General features: G+C 40.0%; 1 protein-coding gene across 3 annotated transcripts in view; it reads right to left on the bottom strand.

Moving 5' to 3' along the window:
• Window positions 1–325: 325 nt before the first annotated feature.
• Window positions 326–20,129, bottom strand: part of ksr1a (kinase suppressor of ras 1a) — a gene marked incomplete at both ends in the record, with an annotated part of 35,827 nt that continues 16,023 nt past the window's right edge. Inside the window, 19 exons of one of the 3 annotated variants that reach the window (XM_083910618.1) lie at window positions 326–463; window positions 1,055–1,190; window positions 1,303–1,431; window positions 1,890–2,023; window positions 3,099–3,195; window positions 3,284–3,480; window positions 3,557–3,850; window positions 5,961–6,024; window positions 6,128–6,176; window positions 6,481–6,522; window positions 6,782–6,950; window positions 7,376–7,485; window positions 7,578–7,639; window positions 7,882–7,965; window positions 9,121–9,190; window positions 9,472–9,653; window positions 12,429–12,918; window positions 13,998–14,145; window positions 17,907–18,047. In XM_083910618.1, coding sequence (XP_083766744.1) covers window positions 326–463; window positions 1,055–1,190; window positions 1,303–1,431; window positions 1,890–2,023; window positions 3,099–3,195; window positions 3,284–3,480; window positions 3,557–3,850; window positions 5,961–6,024; window positions 6,128–6,176; window positions 6,481–6,522; window positions 6,782–6,950; window positions 7,376–7,485; window positions 7,578–7,639; window positions 7,882–7,965; window positions 9,121–9,190; window positions 9,472–9,653; window positions 12,429–12,918; window positions 13,998–14,145; window positions 17,907–18,047 — 2,736 coding nt within the window. The remainder of the gene's footprint in view (window positions 464–1,054; window positions 1,191–1,302; window positions 1,432–1,889; window positions 2,024–3,098; window positions 3,196–3,283; window positions 3,481–3,556; window positions 3,851–5,960; window positions 6,025–6,127; window positions 6,177–6,480; window positions 6,523–6,781; window positions 6,951–7,375; window positions 7,486–7,577; window positions 7,640–7,881; window positions 7,966–9,120; window positions 9,191–9,471; window positions 9,654–12,428; window positions 12,919–13,997; window positions 14,146–17,906; window positions 18,048–20,129) is intronic. The other 2 variants (XM_083910617.1, XM_083910616.1) reach the window with 2 other exon arrangements.

Below are 20,129 nucleotides of genomic sequence, written 5' to 3'. Positions count from 1 at the left end.
AACATTTCATTTGAAGGTAAGCAACAGTAGCTGCGAGGATCTACAGTATGTCACACTGCAGTGACAGGTGCTAAATATGAAGTATGAAATGTTTTCAAAATATATAAATCAAATATTCAGATACAGTATGAATGACATTTTTAAATAAGACTGAATAAATAAGACTGCTCGGCTGCTTCAGTCGACTTTGGAGCTGATGGCTCATAAAATCATCACTGAGTGACAGGTCTTTGTACCAACAAGGAATCTGAAGATTGACTATTATATTGTACGACTCAGTCTTTGTTTTCCAGTGTCTTCACATCGTCCTTCATATCCTGGATACCTACTCTGCAGACTTCCAGAAGTGTCCAGGGTGGGACAGCCTGCGGTTCAGTTTGGGCAACTTCTCCAGCAAGTCGGCCAGCTGGGTGAAGGTGGGCCTCTCTCTCAGGTCATACGCCCAGCAGGCAGACAGGATCTCCTGAGGAGACAAACCACTCTTGGTTAATGCACCTGACAAAATAGTGGACACTGCACTATGGATGATGATGATTGCACCGAGAATTGTATGAAGTAGTTTGAAGTGCGGTAGCGAGTGCGCGCTCTCTTGACCTGCTCGAGACACAAGGTACACTAGCAGGGTACACAATAAAATACACCAAATATCTACTCTTAGTTAAGTCTACAATATCTTAGGATTGGTGTCTGTACTGTGTTTGCCACTTTATTCTGCTGTAAGACAGCCTTGTCTAACTGGAAACTGAAGTCGGTGTTATTTTGTAATTTTGCAATTTCAGGTTTTCCTCAGTGACCACATGAGGCAACAGCAAACCAGCAGCTCCTGTGTCCCTGAAAGCTAAAAATGCTGATTTTGCGTGAGTGATATAAAACCTTAATGTCCAGTACGAAAAAAAAGATGTCTAACAGTGAGATAAAGTGACTTAAACTTAAGCAGGTGTATGAAGTATCACTTTAATAACTGTGCATCAGTAGAAAAGCCTTCATTATTTGCTTCTTATAGAAGAAAAATGAATATGTGTCTTTTTCTTGCTAAGTTTCTCATTCAACTCACAGTGACCTCCTTGCCCAGGCTGATCTCAGCCAAGACCTTCTTGATGCCCTCTCCACTCCCCACCTGCCAGATGGTAGCTTCCACAGGCTGGTTGGTGATTGGCCAGTCCCGAGCTTGAAGCTCATACCAAATGGTGCTTTTAAAGGTGGGGGGAGGCAAAAGTAAGATTATTCTGCATTAGTAGCACAGGCTCATCTAAACGTTCAGATCTTACTTGTGAACAGTGTTTGTGAGTGTGAAGAACTCACCCAAAGGCATACACATCTGCTGCTGTGGAGAAAGGAAGGCGGTCCTCGTTACCTGGGCTCATCCTCCGTACAATTTCCGGTGCGAGATAACAAATCCAGCCATGTGGAAGTTTTAGTTTATTCTCACGCCTGGAAAAAAAAAACAACCCAGAAGTGCACACTTTTCAGTGACGAATCAAAAACTGAGCATACATTTTTATTTAATATTAAATGATACACACAATTGCTGAACTCAAATTCAAATGAACACATAGTCTGTTCCAGTCTGTCCCTCCTGTCTGCATTTGGTGCCTTCACTAAAGTGCACATATTTTGAATAAAATGAAGGTATAAAGTAAATATTATAAAGATGCATCAGGTTCTAAGATATTATACTGTCAAATTAAGTTTTGGATAAATCATTATCAAGTAATAGTTGGACAACTGATTAAGTAATAATCAACCAAATAATTAAATCGACGCTAATAATGAAAATGTGGACCTCAGTGGTTACTACAAAGCACTCCACCTCCCCAGTAGGCAGGTGTGTAAAGTAAGTTAAGAAGCTATTTAAGTAGCAGAGCCATTTAGATGAGCTCGTTTCTCACCTCCCCTCCTGAACAACTCCTGAGATTCCGAACAGCCCGAAGTCTGTGATCACGACTTTATTGGTGTCATGAAAAACGTTCTTCGACTTCAGATCTTTGTGAACGATACCTTTAGCATGCAGGTAGCCCATTCCCTGCACAGAAAGGTAAAAAGCAGCAGGTCAGTTCATTTCATTTTGATGCAATAGCTCAGGTTTCACGAAGTACGGCTGTATGAGGTTACTGACACACTGTGCCAGTGAGTGGCCGACTGTGCCACAAACTTGCTTGAGACATGGACAATCTATCTTATTTACAACATGACTTATTTACAAAAATGTACACATTACATTTTTTATCTCTCGCATTACATTTTTTTACCTCTCGCATTACATTTTATTCACATTACATGTGAGAGGTAAAACAATTGTATGTGAAAGGTAAAATTGTGAATGTTAGAGGCAAAATTGTGTATGTGAGAGGTAAAGTTATGTATGTGCAAAGTAAAAGAGAGTATGTGAGAGGTAAAATTGTGTATGTGAGAGGTAAAGTTATGTATGTGCAAAGTAAAAGAGAGTATGTGAGAGGTAAAATTGTGTATGTGAGAGGTAAAGTTATGTATGTGCAAAGTAAAAGAGAGTATGTGAGAGGTAAAATTGTGTATGTGAGAGGTAAAGTTATGTATGTGCAAAGTAAAAGAGAGTATGTGAGAGGTAAAATTGTGTATGTGAGAGGTAAAATAGGAATTATGGCCTACACGGCCCCTCATACGGGAGCTTCTGGTCTACTGCTGCCTCTTTTGGTAAGTTTGTGTCACTTGGATAAATCATAGCAAAGGATTTGAAACACTAAAGTCACAAAATAACACTTTTAAATGTTCTGTTGGAGGCATCGGTGGATTGACAGCTCCTGTTTGCCGTGATGTTTAATCGGTTATTTTAACTATGGAATTTGGTGTGGGAGAGTGGGTGGTTTTTAACACAAGATTAAGTGAACAGCAAGATATAGCATTTAACATATGTTTAGAAAATCTTAAGGTGGCATATATTCTCCGAGAAGAGCCTTTTGTTAAGTGGCCAAAATGAGTTCTTCTTTGTGTCACTGCTAACAGCCATGTTTTTAGAAAGTGACAATATTTCTGAAAGTCAGTCACCTCTAAATACTTAAATCATGGTCTGGATCTCACAAAAGGAAATGAAAGGTGTGAAAACATATAAAAGAAACACTTACCTTTACGATCTCCTGAGCGATTTGTCTCGTCTTATTAATATCCAGAGTGTTTTTAGTGTCCCTGACAACAGAATACAGCGTCCTCCCTTTACAGAAACTGTGTGGACAGAGAAAGAAAAGACTGTAAATGATGTGAATCTGTGTTAAAATCTAATAATAGGTGTGTTTGATTTTTCTGGTTTCACCTGGTGATGATGGCCAGGTGGGGTGGAGCCATGCAGGCCCCCATGAAGAGCACCACATTCTCATGCCTTGTCTGCCTGTAGTTCATCACCTCCTTTTTAAAGAGCTTCAGATGGTCCTGATTGTTCCCGTCGATCTCAAGGAGCCTGATAGCTACCTCGCCGTGCCACCGGCCCTTATGCACTTTACCCCAGCGACCCTGAATGGACAAAGAAACTCAGCAAAACGTTTTTTTTTCTTTTAGAATGATATACACGTGTGTCCTGATCCCTCACCTTCCCTATGAGTTCTCCGAGGTCCAGCTGCTCAAATGGAATGTCCCACTCCTGCAGGTAAACACTGGTCTGGCTCGGCTTGCGGGAGATGGGGCCCTTCCACTGGTTCCCCCGAGAGTTGGGCAGGTCGTCGAGCTCGTCGCCGTCCAGCTCTCCATCTGAGCCCATGTTTATCCTCATGTCCTCCCCGTCCTCCTCATCTTCACCTTCATCCTCATTCTCATCCTCGTCATCCTCCTCCTCCTCCTCTGCATCGGGGTCTTCATCCTCAACCTCAATGTCGCCGTCCCCTTCCTGCAAGAGCATAGTGATGGCTATTGTAAAGTACTTTGCCATCGTGTACAACCATGTTTCTACAGCAGCCCAAAAGGACAAACTACTGTGCATGTGAAGGCAACCATACTTCACTAAGGTGGAAAGGGAGGTGGGAGTTTTTAAATTTGTTGCAATCTCCAATCTCACCGTTAGATGTCACTAGTTCTGATGCACTCAATCTTTGATTCCTTATTTATTAAAAATGTTCTATTAATATGAATAAAGGGAAATGTATCTGGATCCCTCATTTGAGATGTCAGGTATACTATCTGAAAAGCTTTAATCCTAAGCAAAATGGGCCATTCTTTACTGTATCCTGTGAAATGGAAGCCACTTTTTTTTACCACTGTGTCTTCAGCTGCAAAATCTCATGTCAGCAAGACTCTCCTGGTGAAATTAATAACACAAGCTCGGCATAATCACAGCCAAACAGGTCAGTCTGGATCCAATAAACAAATGTCAGAGGGGGAAGTTGTTTTTCTTGTATTCCAGGTTCCATTTACAAGAAACCATTTGTCATTTGTGTTATTCAGAGACATTAAAATCATCACATTGCAGAATTCATTACATTGTTAAAGGTGCATTATGTAATAAATCTAAAGCAACTGATCGTAAAATCCTCCTAATATTTCACAGAGACTTAGGAATAATATTCATATAACAAACTGAACTCATAAACAACAACAGTACAGCCAAAATATTCACATTAAAACAATCTTTTGCAGACTGCAAATCATGTTTATGTTTTGAAATCATGTTTTTGCATGTGGCACCACCTACCGCCGTCTACCAATCATTGCAGTCAGTAGAGTCTCAGCTGCCGAGCAACCCCGGATTGCAATTTATAGTACGTCTGAGCTACAATGGCGGAGAAATCGAAACCTAAAAGACCTCAGTATTTTGAATTTGAGTGTAGTAACCGTTTTTGGCCACATTTTACATATGGCGCCTAAGTACAGTAGAGTAGATCATTTGTTGTGGTAAGGGTACACATACTGAACCTTTGACAGAGGTGACTGTGGCACATGCTGCTCTGCTCATTATCAGATCATATTCAATTATTGTTTTTATGGTGATATAACATCCATTCCATTCCATTCCAACTGAAAAAAACTGAGAACCTTCTATTTCAGGTTGAGTGACCTTTGGTCTCTTTAAAAAGGTAACTAAACCCTGTCTTCTGAGGCTAACTCTGCCCAGTGCCTGAGGAGGGAGGGGGGGGGGGGGAGTGGACAACAGTGCAGGGATGACGGTCTGGCACTGACATGTTTCACATGTTTGAACAGGGAAAATTTGCACCTGGATCATTAATTTGATACACATATACAGTAGTTTAAGCCTAAAAAAGGTGGTTTAGGGGTTTAGGTACACTTGAATACCACCAGTGATTCCATTATCATAAATCTATATCCGATGGAATTTCTTCCCCGTGTTTCTGTAACCGTTTTGTGTCATCTCTGTCAACAGTCTGTCTCGTCTTTGCAGCAGATCTGATTAGCAGGCAGGTCAATGTTTTCATTTTCTTGAGTTTAACAAGAAGTAATGAATATATCTATCACTATGAAACCTATCAACCGAAAATAATTTGGTGCTAATCTGAATAATCATTTTGTGAATGAAAATCAGTATTTCAGGGAATTTAATTTAGTTACTGTACATGTATTATGTAACATAGGATGGGAGAATATGATCTATTGGTTACTGTTGACTGTGTGGGGTTATCTATTACTGTTTGTTTCATCATTTCATTTTCATTTTTGTTTGTGATGACTTGTCTGTCTTGCACAGTGAGCACCTGGGTTCATATGAAACGACATTTCATTCACACATGGAACAGGAAGAATGACAATAATGGTTGGGTTGAAATTCCATTAAATTAAAAACGCTGATGTTTCTTGGTTGGCAGAGATTCCATTTTGGAACATGTGATGCAAGGCACATTGTAGAAAAGCGTTCCGAGTTAACCGCCCTTTCTACACAGCACACACACACACACACACACACACACACACACACACACACACACACACACACACACACACACACACACACACACACACACACACACACACACACATTAAAACATTACCTCTTCATCTTCATCTTCCACCAGCTCAGCATGCATGTCTTCCACTGACTGCTCTATCTCAGTGCTGTGACACAGATAATTAAAAGGTCAAATGTGAGAAAAACTATATAATTTGATGACTGTTGTTGCTCTAATTTAATAAAACTGAGTTTTTAAAAATGTCTTACACAGTGTCTTGTAGGATATCAGAGTGCAAATGAGCGGGACTGGAGACATCTGCAAAGGAAAAGAAGAAATGTTAGGCAGAAATAAGAGGATAAAAAGTTCTACCCCTCATGTGCCTCTTTTCCTTTGGAAAAAAAAGACATGACAGCTCATGCAATTCCCGACGACTACCAGCAGATGGAGACAAAACACTGCCCAAGAGACATGCAATTCTCGCGCATGCACACGGTGAAACTGCTACAACACTCCACAAGCAAACACACAGAGGACAGAGCAAGATCTGAGGTTTGAAGAGTGAGTGGAATATTGGGACACTAGAAATGAACAGAAGACATTTTTGGGACTGTCAACTCACCGGGGAAGATAAACTGCTGTCTATGCTGAAAGTAACAGGCAGCTTTTGCAAATAGAGAGGGAAAGACTGTCAAGCACAGCATAGAAGGAGTTAACAAGACTGTAAATGAACAGATCTCGTAAAAAGGCAAAGTTGCAGGAACATGGAAAATGGAGTGTTAGTGGTTCCATTATTATATCATACAGTATCTAGCTTTAATAGAATTAGGAACACATATCTGTATACTGAGAAGAATAATACTAGCATGCACATTTGAGAGTGATCTGTGTGACTGTATTTGCCCCTGTGAAGCCGTGCTTACCTGGGAAGTTGAAACGACTGTCTCGATGACCTTTGGGTGAGGGGTTGGGTGGCGGCGTGGCACTGGGAGGGTTGCTCTGCTGGAAGGGAGCTGGGGACGAGGGCGTGGACGATGTGGTGGAGGATGGATTGCTGCTGGAGTCCAGCTGGTTCAGTACAGGTGGATAATCCTGAAGGTGTGAGCACACGACATTGAGCAGAACTGACAGATAATGGTCATATTCTATTTTTTTTTTTTTACACTACAGCTTGTTCCTCCTATGACACGGATGATTGAGCTCAATGAGATCCTTCAATGTTGAAATACTTAACCTAAGTGACATAAACCAAAAGATATAGATGAATAATATAGACTTAAGCAGGTCAGGATTTAATTAGTTGGTGTTTAGTTTTGTGGTTAAAACGTGTTTTTCTTCACTTTAACATTTTGTACAGGGAGGTGGAGGAAATCAGGACAAACACATCTAAAATGACATGTATCACAAATACCAGTGGGTTTAATGGGAAATGTGTTTGTTTGGCCATGACTTGACACTGTGAAAAATAACCACATAAACATAGTATGTGCTGTAATGTGAAAATCATTTTTTGGAACCTTTTTTGTGATGGCTTTCGGTAGAGTGCCAAATTGCGGTGCTTCTGGCGGCCGATCCACCGGATTGTTTATGTCAGACGGGACAGACTCAGTCCTCCGAATTTTGGCAACTGAAACAGAAAGCGGGAATTTCACATCAGTGAATAATGTACACGTAAGCAAAATGTACTCCGCAAATTTGACGAGTAAATACATAACTTACTTGGTAGAAAAGAAATCCTGCAGGATGGGGCTTCCTTTGTGCATTTGTTGTGGCACTTTAGCCTGCACAGACAGAAAACACAAACACATGAGAGACTCAGCCACGATCAGCAAAGGGGAATATTCTTCAAGTCTTGATAGGGTTCTACTCAAAAGCTCAGATTCCCCATGAGCACACGTTCCCCAGTGACCTCGAATTAACCCCAAACAGAGTTTTCTCATGCTACTCTTGGAAATCTCAAACAATAACCAAAATCTCTTAAAACTGATTTAAATGCCCTTTAAAAATAATGTACTCAACTCACCGGCAGTGTTTGCACTTAACCCCAAACATCATGTTCTTCTGGCACACCTGACATGTCTGAGACAACCAGGACCTGGTGGAAAACCTTCACAAAGACAAATAATTCCTCCTTAGATGTACATGACTTCATTTGTACACATATTTAATTGCGGTTTGCTTAAGTACACATCTTGAATCCTCTCTAATGTTTGCAAAGCAATTAAAGCAGGTCTTAAAACAAGTAGTACAAAGAGGATAATCATACCAACTGGCTCAAAATCCTGAGTTCATCTCTCAAATTAAACCTGTATGTCAATGAACATTTGAGTAAAAACATTTTTTTTAAATGTTTAATATCCCAGGTTTTTATACTTGAAGTCTGTTGTATTGGTAAAAGGTAAACGTGAGTATGTGTTCAATGGAAACTGATTCAGAATATAAATGATGATGACTCCAACTACCACATTTCACTCATGGGGAAAACTAGTGGTAAAAATGGAAACCATAATTACTACAGTAATATTAATAGTAGATAGAAATACTTAAGACTTAAAAATTATCTTTTTACTCTGGCCTTCAGCTTGCTCCTTCTTATTCCACCGTGTTGCATTTTATTAGCATTGTTAGTTTATTTTGTTAAAAAGTTAAAACAGGGTTTTTACTTTTTGACTTTTCCTTTTCATTCTACCCTGTGTTGTGTTTTGAAAGTATGGAATTAGATTTGTGTCAATATTTCCAAACAGCATTTTTTATAAGCAAAAAAAAAAATGATTAAATTGTTCAAAAACATATGATTTTTTTTGTTTGAAAATACATTTGTTCTTTGCCCTCCCTGATATGTTCTTTTCTCCGTGGTTTTTGGTTATGCGGGCAGGCCTTGTGAAGCTGTCTGCTGATTGGCTACTGCGTTTTGAGTGACAGCTCAATGGACAAGAAGTCGTCACAGGCTTGGAGTCGCGGGTGTGAGTCGATTATTTTTATTCAATGGAAATGTGCTTTTAATGTCATAAATCTGCGACTTTATTTTCTCATATATTTGACACTTCTAATCGCATTAACGCTGCCGGAACTGTTTAAAAAGTGGCCGAGACATCACGAACAAAATGTTGACACATTTTGATCAACATAAGCAGTTCATGTAGAAAAAACACAATTCTGTGTCTCTAGAGAAAGCGAGAGAAAATCCAACAACAAATATTGTGTGTGTTCTGGATGATTAAATAAGCTTATGGCAGAAAATGTTTGCCAAAGGAAGGTGTACCTGTGTGTGACGGCAAGGCCTATGTCCCTCCTCACTGCTTGTGGGGAGCTGCGATGCCCTGCTACATTATCTGGTGAGAGAGAAAAGAGAAGGGATGAAGGTAGGAAATGAAGTCACCCTTATGGTTAATCATTTGTAGTAGATACCATTTCACTCACAAATGATTATAGAACACAGACAATAATGTGCAAGTATGGGAACCCATTACCTAGACTATGAGGCCTTGATTTTGTTCTATTATATACACATGTATACATTTCAGATAAGCAGTCTCATCTAAAATATGCATATTCACCAAATCAGACAAAAAATAAAAAGAAGGTATATTATGTATCATGGTTTATGACTCACTCTTGATGGTGCTGTGCTCTTCCATTAGTGTGGGTGTGCCAGGCAAGGTGTAAGGTGCTGTGGTGGCAGCTGGGGTGATTCCAGGAGTGCGTGCAGCAACGGCCGGGTAGCGGGAGGGGAACTCTTCGCATCCATTCCCGTTCACTTGCATATTTAGGAACAACTTATTCTTTCTAACACATCTGCAGAGAAGAAGAAGAAGAAGACGTGAAAATAAATACATGAAAAAGTAGGGATTTTAGTTATTATGGCAACCCTATAGATTAACATACATTAAAAAAAACGCAGAGGTTCATCAACATGGCCACCATATTGGTCCAGGTAAGATTAGGAAAAAACATGTAAAAGATGGGTTGTTTTTGTATTTAAATGTTAAATGGTCTGTATTTATGTGTATATTTTGCATGTAGACCATTGTCGACTAAGAGCCAGTTATTGAACCCCAAACCTTTCGGTTGAATGATGACCTACTGTACCCACTGAACCACAGCCACATGGCTTGTGATCCACCAACACGTCTGCAGTCACAGATCATTTCGATTGAAATTGACTGTAATCAAACATGGTAAAAAAAAAATAGCATATATGGCGTATGGCATATACAGTAAGTGCACAGTAATACGTTGTTATGTGTCCTAATGCTATAAAACTATAGGGATAGAGTATGATACAGCAGAGCAACAACATAGTAGATGCTTAGAATTTCAATGTAAATAAATGTGTTTAATGTGAGAGAAAATTCTAATCTTCAGCAATCATTAGTTTAATTACTCACATATTCTTATAACCAGTTCAACATAAACAGCCATTAACTGGACTTTCAAGGTTCCCTCCCGAGACACCAAGGCGCCAGGCATCTGGCCCTGATACACTATCTCAAGGCTTACTAACTATATGCATCAGACCTGGCACGCAAACACCTCACACTAAACATTATATAGATTAGAAAGAAAATGGATAATCTATAACTATAATTTCAAACACACAATGACACAAAGACACTGCTCTACTGAAACATCCCTTCCTTTAACACTGAGCAGTGACCACTTCATGAACTTCTTTGTCAATAAAATGACATGGGAGTTATTTTTTGTCCAGGATATGCCATTTAAAAATATAAAACTATTTTCCAGAACAGCCTTCTTCCACCTGCAAAAAATGAGAAACATTCTGTCCTTAAAGGACGCTGAAAAACTAGTTCACCAAGATTGAAGTCAATCAGACTGATGCACCGAGCAGTTGTTTTATCAATTGTGCAATAGTGTGCAGTTGGATTCAAGATGGGTAGGGATAACCTTGAAAATGACTCAAGGTTCAAATGTCCTTTCTCAGCCACCGCCTAAGAGAACATTGATGGTGTTCGCCACATGGTGATGGATGACAGACATTTGTCAGATACAATACTGATAATATCTCCTGTGAAGGAGTAGAGAAGGATTGTCTGGATGTGTATTAGAAGCCCTGAATCTGCGTCAAGCACATTTACTTCCGTCTTTGACATGTTTTTTTTTTTGCCCCTCAGTAAAGCTTCCCATAAACAGACAGGATATTATAGATAAACATGTGGTTTGACTGTGAGTGTGTGCATCCAATCATGTTACAGAAAGAGAGAGGGAGAGAGAAAAAGGGGTTGTGTTTGTCTTACCACCACTGAGCATTAGTCCTAGGAAATACTTCCTGTTTTGACAGGACTCATAATCTCTGGGAATCTATGCAGGGATTAGCTCCAGGCATACAGTGAGAGCAAATGAGCAACAGGCAGGATGTGAAAGGATGGGAAAGAGGAAGAGGGGGAGAGAGAGAAAAACTTTTCCAAAACTATGGCAGTACTGTGATGCTACAATAATCTTACAGCACCCTCTACTGCCAAAATGTCCTCCTTAAAGGTGAAGTAAGTAGTTTATAGTGCCATCTAGAGGAGAGGCTGAAATTTACAACAAAGAACTGCTCCTCTGCTCACCCCCTCCCTTCCCTGAGCGCTACGGTATCCTCAGCCGGTCAAATGTCGTCCTCGTCGTATTTCTCCGTGTCAGCAGATGAGGTTCGTGAGGCGAGGGAGAGGGCGAGCTACCGCGGCCATAGCAGACGAAGCAGAGAGAGTGGAGGCGGGACTCCCGCTACAAGTAAAGAGACGCTTGATTTGTTCTCTCGCGTTTGGCTCCGGTAGAAACATGGCGTTGTGGCAATGCAGTAGCGGCCCGCGACCATGTTATTTTACATGACTTTTTGAAACACCACGAAAATGAAACAAAGAATATTATACAGCGACTAGACAATGCAGGAGCACATAATATGTATACAAAAGTGGATTTTGGGTCATATAAACCCATAAATACTACACAGTGTCCCTTTAAACGTATACACTGTGTGGTATTTTTAAAGCCAAAAGGGAGAGTTCAGGTTCTATCAAGTATGGTTCTATGAGGTGCTCTCACATCCTCGTACACCGGGATCCAGCTTGAGAGGCGGCCGTTTGCTCTCACTGAAAACATGGCTGCCAACATGGACATTCACCTCTGTTTTATAGCCGACTGCATGTCAGTGCTACAATGATTCCCTAATATATTTGTGATGCAACTGACTTTTAGATTAGATTAAAAAATTCTCAGTGGCTATTGGTCATGACTTCAATTTTATCTACTGCATAATCGTTGATTAAAAGCTCACTATCAAGCTGTAATCATGTCTTTTTACTCTAATGACTTACAAAGAGAGGCAAAGAATCAAGTGTAAGCAAACAATAGCAAAGTGCAGCTGTGCTCTCACTGAACATTTTCCCACACTCCCTCTGAGCCTACAAACCTGTGCTAACAAAGCCAGCAGTCGCAGTCTGTTACAATAACAATGCGATGTGAGGATTCCCACTCAGGTCCACTCTGACCTACTTCTGAAAAGCTTTTGGCAAGGTGAACGTTGTGAGAGCGTTAGCGCCTACAGCTCGACGTGAGAGCACCTACTTGTTGGTGGGAGGGTCCTCGATGCGGTTGCCCAGCTGCGACTCGTGGCTCTTGCTGCGCGTCAGGGTGATGTTGGGAAGCAGATGCAGCACTTTGCGGGAGGGAGGCGGCGGAGTGCAGGGGGGCTTCAGCCGGTGACGCCTCTTCGACGGTGGAGTTATGGGTGGGGTGGACGTGTGTCCATGGAGGCGGGCCGTGCGCGCTAAGGAAAATGGGAAAGGATCTGTGAGCGGGCTATCGCCGTGGAGGTGCGCTGCCAGCGCTTCAGGCGTGGGCGCCGCCGACATGGAGCCTGAGCGGGGGTGAGGGAAGGTGGCGCAGGGCGTGGATGGCGTAGACTGGATGGTGGATGGTCGGGCAAGAGGTGAGGGACTGTGAGGCCGTAGGGGAGTGCCCAGGTTGCTGAGCAGGTCTGCAGTCAAGAGAGAGCCGCTGTCTCTCCTGGTGGGCTCTGACAGCCACGGACCGCCGTCTTCCTTTAGTTCACCTCCTGCAAAGCAGTCAGGAGATATGAAATAACATTAGCAGAAAACCAACAAAGAAAAAATTGGCATTATTATCCTGCAAATAAGCATTCTTTTCTGCAGAAAAGTCTCTGGGTGTGGGTCGCCTCAGACTACGATCAATAATTCCTATATTTAAATGATTGTTTTGGAGATACAAAAAAATGCACAGATTAATAATCAGTCTACTTGGGGGAAGGATGATTCCCTATTAATAATTTTAAATAATCAGAGAGAGGCTATGTTCCAGTGTTATTTAGGTGAAGTGATATACTGCTATACTTAAACACCATATCTTTGTTTTATTCCTTAGTGTTTCTTATTGTCGAGTATTAATCAATTAATAAATTAATCAACTATTTTGATTGCTGATGAAATGGTTTGAGTGGTTCTTTTCTAAATAATCAACACAAGCTCTATTTATTTTTCAGCTTCTTAAATGGGAATATCTTCTGGTTTCTTTGCTTCATATAACAGAGCAATCATGAAAACAGATTAATATTGAACTGGAGACTAAACAGGATATTTGAGAACATCATTAGTTGCAGTCCTAGATAAAATACTACAGATTGATAATAACAAATGACGTACAAAATTGCATGACTTAAACCAAAGATTTAATGAACATGACTTACAGTCCGTTTCTTATTTTTGTATATTTAGTGTCTGCAAAAATGTAACTTTTTAGTCAAAAAATATTTTTTTGTATGCGTTTCTGAGAACAAAAACATGTAACATTTGTCATAATTGGCAAATTATTAAATTATATTATATAAATAATATAACAATTTTGATTAAATAGCAAATATTCACCTAATCGGCCTTCCTCTACATAGCATATTTATTTCATGAAGATCTAAAGGGTGAATTTCAATCATAGCTTTCAATTTTCAACCTTGCATTGGATCTAGTTTAAAATCTATAATACAATCAATAGTGAACAGTAACTTGCCTGGAAACAAAAAATACAATGGAAATCAAATTGAAATTTCTGTCAGAAAAAAAAAGAAAAAAAAGTTTGATTGTCATCAAAGTCTTGATCATAGAGACTTCCATGTCCACATACCTGATTCAGTGGCGCTCTTTAGACAGGAGAGGGCAGCACTCAGTCTTGCACATTCTTCTGAACTAGACCCGAGCCTTCGCATTGCATCCCTCACCTGAGGTCCTGTCATTTGCAATAAGGCATCCAGCGACAGCTTTGCTTCCACCGCCTGTAAACCAGCGATCAAAGGAGAAACGGATGAGAAGAACAAAAATAAGAGGCTACGAATGTGATGCATACAGGAAATATACATAATATGTCAATGGAGAGCTCTACAGCGAAAGGAAACAGCCAGCAGTTTGGTGGTTATTTGCTTTAAATTCAGAGATAAAATGTTTATTAAGCCATCCCTGCACACTTTAATCCAAAACTTATCACCACTAGTGTGGGCAAAACAGAGCTCACATTTGTGCAATAAAAAAGTCAAACAAAACTGGAGATTTTAAGAATAGGTTTGCTGCTTTTTTGGCACACAGGTGTTGTTGATTCCACACTGTCTCCATCAGTAAGTAAGTATGGTATTTCTTTTTTACTATGGTGTATGAACATGTCATTTGGGATTAACCCAAGTGACAAAAATGTACCAAACAAGGCAGCAGTGGATCATGAGGTCCAGTATGGGTCCAGTATACACCATGTATGGTTCATTTTTCCAGACAGAAGTCATAAGAGAGCACGCAAATAGATCACAGATGGGAACAGGAGATAGTACTGTGATTTTAGGATGTTCTTTTGACATGGGAACTGCGCAATACCTTATCATTTAGGTTAAACCCTTGCTCTGAGAGGGCAAACACTGATATACACACTGGAAGCAAAGGGAAAGACAAACACATGCACACACACGCACACATGCATACAAACACAAGGGTTAGTGATAGGATATTTAAGGGGATGTGGGCCCTTTGCTCCCATCGCAACTCCATAAACAACCGTGAGCAAGCTTTAATATCTCCTTGGTGATGTACTGCTGCAGCATAATTAATATGAATATACACATTAGCTATTAAAGGGCTAGTTCAGGGTTTTTGAAGACTGGTTGTACAAGGTACAGACACAGTCAAAGGCTTATTTCGTAAAGAAATCCAAGCCAGCTTAAAGGTGCCGTATGTAAGAATGTGGCCAAATACGGTTACTACATTCAAATTCAAAATACCGAGGTCTATTAGGTTTCGTTTTCTGACGTAACTGGCAACCCCTGGTTGCTCGGCAGCTGAGACTCGACTGACTGCAACAATTGGTAGACGGCGGTAGGTGGCGCCGCATGCCAAAACATGATTTCAAAATATAAACACGATATACAGTCCGCAAAATATATTTTTTAATGCAAATATTTTGGCTGTACTGTTGTTGTTGGTGGGTTCAGTTTGTTATATGAACATTATTCCTGAGTCTCTGTGACATATTAGGAGGATTTTATGGCCAGTTGCTTTAGATTTATTACATAATGCACCTTTAAGTCTACGATACCCTTTTGCAATTGGAAACTGAATCTGGTAAACCGCTAACTCTTCCGAAACCAAAGACCATAGAGAAAATCTGTGTTTTCAGCTTGCCGTGACAGTGGAGCTGCTGTTCTACTGCAACACAGAAGTCACAAAATGACACATCTGAACTTAGACATGGAGGCAGCAGTGTGTGAACAACATCTGTTTGCTGCAATATTAAATTGCTGATTTTCTCCATGAACTTTGGTGTGGAGAGAGGGTGGTTTACAAACTTCAGTTTCCACTCAGAAAAGGCTGATGGTGAGACAAAAGTGGTGCACATATTTTTAAGATATATTAAGCAAGCTTTGATTTTATTAGGCTTTTGTGTAAGTTAAAATCAATTTTTGCTTGTGCCACAGTCACTGCTGACTATGTGCCAGTACCTCAGATGACCAGATATCAGAAATCCTTAACTATCCCTTTAAGGAATGTTTCTGGTCACACGTTGGCACACATAAGTCCTTTCTCAGAGAACCATTCTGCTTCATTTAGTGATAGGGTTACTTACTAAAGCCACAGACAAATTTAATTAGTTCACAGAAAGACACAGGCTTATTTAAGAAGCTTGCCAACGTGGCATCCACATGCTTGTAGAACATTATGTAATGCCTCATTGTCAGTTGCAGCATGTGAGAAGAGAGGGTGTACTCTACTATTAAAAAAAATACTACACTCTTTGTAATGTTTTCAGACCATCCACTATATAATTATTAGTATAAAGAGAGGTTCTACAGTGAAGAAACCACAATCTAATACTGATCAAAATGGGTCATCATCAGCATGCCACAACAGCTTTGAATCTTTTGGGAAAATCCACACTGATGTACAAGACATACAAATGAGTGCTTTTACCAGGCTAATGAAAACAACCTTTGTTTCTAGGGCACTGCTAAAGTCTTTAAAGAGAAGGTAGTTAGCTTTAAACTGCTCATACCCTTCCAGATGGACGCATGAGTGATAATGGAACTTTCCGCTTTCTTTGTTAAATATCACAGTATATGAAACATATTGCTGAACTCTCAATTGTAAGTTAATGTCTTAAGAAACTAGTGGCCAGACCAGCAACCATGATACGTATGTTATACATTATATGCAGACACTAAATGAAGGGAATGAGGCTAAGAGAGTTGCTCTCCAACCCATCCAACATGATTTGAGGGTCTCAGGGAGAGCTGGAACCAATTCCAGCTGACAGAGGGTAAGAAGCAGAGTACAGGATGCCAGCCAACATTCACAACAAGACCAACATTCACGCCCAATTATGCATGCCTTCAGACAGTAGCAGGAAGTTAAAGTACCCAGAAAAGGGTGGCAAGATAGCACTTGTTTGTGTCCGATACTGATATCACAACCTCAAGTATCTGCTTTTGAACTATGAAGCAGTTTGTAACATTTAATACAATGGTTCTCAAAATGGGATACTGGGACATGTAGGGTTCTACGACACATAGCTTTTGTGTCCTTGAAATATATTGGCAATACATTTCTCTATGGGACAGTAAACAATGACATTTCTGGTTGTTTCCATGTCTTATTAAGTCTAGACCTGGAACTATTATGTTCATTCCACTTTGAAAACAGCTGTTAATTTTGTGAAACCGAGAACACTGCAATCAGGTTTGTTTGGACAACTTTGCAGAAGACAGATACTGGACATGACGCACTGCTGTATCACACAGATGTTTGAGCTCCACACAAACGTCAGTGTTAACAAGAGAGAGAAAAAAAACCCCAACCTTGCAATTTGTTTTTTGAGCTTTACACCATCTAGGAGTACAAATGGCTGTGTTTAATCACTGGCGATATTTGAGCAGACTACTTGGAAAACATTCTCCTCTGTAAGGGGCCACAAGCAAACCAACATGTCAGACCAATTTCCAGAGTTTTTTCTCCACTGGAAAATAGTTTACTCTACACTGAGCTCACTCACTGTTTCACAAACACGACATAGGGACACACATGACAGTTGGCTGGGAACCAGAGGAGTTTGTTTAAAGAAGGACAAGTATATCTAGTCTGAGTGATAGTGAGCAGTCACTTTGACTGCCATGTGAAATCTGTTTAAAACATTAACACGTAAATGCATGCATGGGAAAAAAAAAAAATCACCTCAGGTTCAGACAAAAATCTAAATGACTAAACTAGGGCTGCAACTAATGATTATTCTAATCTATTAAACTGTCAATTATTAATCAGGTACTTGGTTGATGGACAAAATGTAGTAGAATGTGGAAAAATGTTGAGTGTTTCTCTGACCTAAACATTATGTCTTATTTTGGCCACAAAAAGAAATGATTCAGTTTTCAATATTTCTTTAAAAGGAAACCACACAAGAAAAATCACATTAAAGAAGCTGAAAATTACCGATTAATCATAGCAACCCTAAATGTGACACATATGTGGAGACACTGACAGATCACACATGAATACTATCCCCTACCTCGATCAGCTCCGGTCGCAGGTTGATGGTGCGCAGCCAATCTCGTAAGTGTGGGTAGCTGTCCAGAGCCTCGGGCCTCTCCGTCTCTGGCACTTTCTGTTTGCACTGCAGCTGTTTACAGATGTATTTCATCAGCTTCACCTGCAGGGAGCAATAGAGAACACAGCACAGATGGGAGGAGCAGGTTAGAGGAGAGACTTTCACAGGGAGCTGACGGTTCAGGCCTTCACTGAGGAGGATGCGGGCCACACCTCTGTGTTGCCACTGAAACTGTTTCATCAAATAGAGTAGTACATACATTTAAATATTACTGGAATGTCATGCGTTATTTTTGTTATCTGATTAAATGACTTTTGCTTCACCAAAAGTGACAGCATCATCTTCATCTCATCTGAAATGTCAGTTACAGTCAAACCATTGTCTAATAAGTTCACTCCATGTTGATTAATCACCCGACTACACCACTCTCTCTGTTTCTCAGTATAGCATCGCTTATGTGTTGTTACAGTCCCGCAATACATACAAGCATATATTTTAGTAAAGTGAGACGACTGCAAACTGGTTGGAGTTTGACTGAAAACACAAATACGAGCCCATGAAAAGTTTTAGAAGTGAATTCTACAGCTCAAACGCAGTCCCCGCCCACCCCTGCACTGCTGCTGTATACACACAAACACTCCGTCAGTCAGGGCTGATGTACTTTTGCTTGAAACAGCCCGTCTTCAAATAATAACAAGAACAAATAATGTTCACCAAGACATTTTTATGTTCACCAAGACCAACAGATGCAGAATAATAACAACAAAAATAGTCACCTACATTTATGCACTGCAGCTTTAACATGTAAATGACTTTTCCCCCCATTATAATCTCAGTATACCTGTCGTAATGACTCCACTGTTTGTTTAACCCAATTTCACAGAGTCCCCAGTGCACAGGACTCTTAATTAGATATACAAAGCTATTATAATACAGAGGGAAAATTTGCTGGTTATGTAATGAGAGCATCTGCGCTGCTACTGGCACAAGGATCAAGGAAACAGCTGAGTGACGTCAACATTGAGAAAAGTGACACATCATTTGTATGTTATTGTATTTTCATTATTACCCCAAGAATACATGGTGCTGAAATGTTCCATCCTTGAAGGTCCAATGTGTAAGAATTACTGACATCTACTGGTGAGGATGCATAATTGTATCACAGCAGCAACATACAAGTTTGCAGAAAAAGTTGGTGCAAAAGGTATACAGTATATATTGTGGGTTTTTTTTTTCATCTGACATGCTATTCTGTGTTTTCTGCCCATAAAAAAGACAAACCCGCAATTATATACATATTAACTAAATGTATGGAAGAGTGTGGCTGAGCAATTTGGCCCAAAACACTATCGCAATAAAAGATTTTCAAATCAGTGGATATCGATGACTGTGAACACGTGATGTCAGATTGCTCCGGAGTTATTTTATACATACATTACAATGTATACATTCACAGAAACAAACATATATAGAAGAAAGCCAGGGCAACTAACGAAAAAAAAGTTATTGTAAAGCAAACAGACCAAAAAAATAGTAATATAGTAATAGTAATTGCAGAATATAGTTAGATTTTTCGATTTTAAGGTCTCTATCTATTTTCTCTCTTTTAGTTCAGATGGATCTGCCATTTTTAGACTTCCAGTCTAGTTTGGTCTAGGATCATTGGTTTTATGTCATGATAACTCATTTCATTTTTTAATTCCCATACATTCCCAACGATTGTCTACATGGCGTCATGAGCGATATAATGCCCATTTCTTTGCAATGTACCACACTAAGACTTTATTGTCACATTTAAATCATTTATTAACAATATGGATGTAACAATAACCGGTCAATTGGAAACTAACTGTATATTAGTATACAACTAACCGCATAACACAGCTTTACACACCAAGGTTGTCTTGTGTATGTTGTTGGGGTGCAAAATATTTCCACACCGGTGATTTCAGAGAAGCTGGGGGGGGGGGGTGGGTTTGAGTTCGGTCAATGTGTCGCCCAATTCAGCAGTTGCCATGGTTACCATTAGTCGGTAGCAGCTTCAGGTTAGCAGGAGGAGGTAACGTGTAATTGTGCTACAATGGCGACAACCACAACAATGTGTTTTTCCTCAGGCACGCGTGCAGGAAATAAATCCTTGATTCAACCTTTGATTTCCAAGGTCAAGAACATGACATCGCTTTA

This window comes from Microchirus variegatus (assembly GCF_963457635.1).
Source record: "Microchirus variegatus genome assembly, chromosome: 2".
NCBI lineage: Eukaryota > Metazoa > Chordata > Actinopteri > Pleuronectiformes > Soleidae > Microchirus > Microchirus variegatus.
Note: the sequence above shows the minus strand (reverse complement) of the source record. Positions and strands in the feature narration are given on the sequence as shown.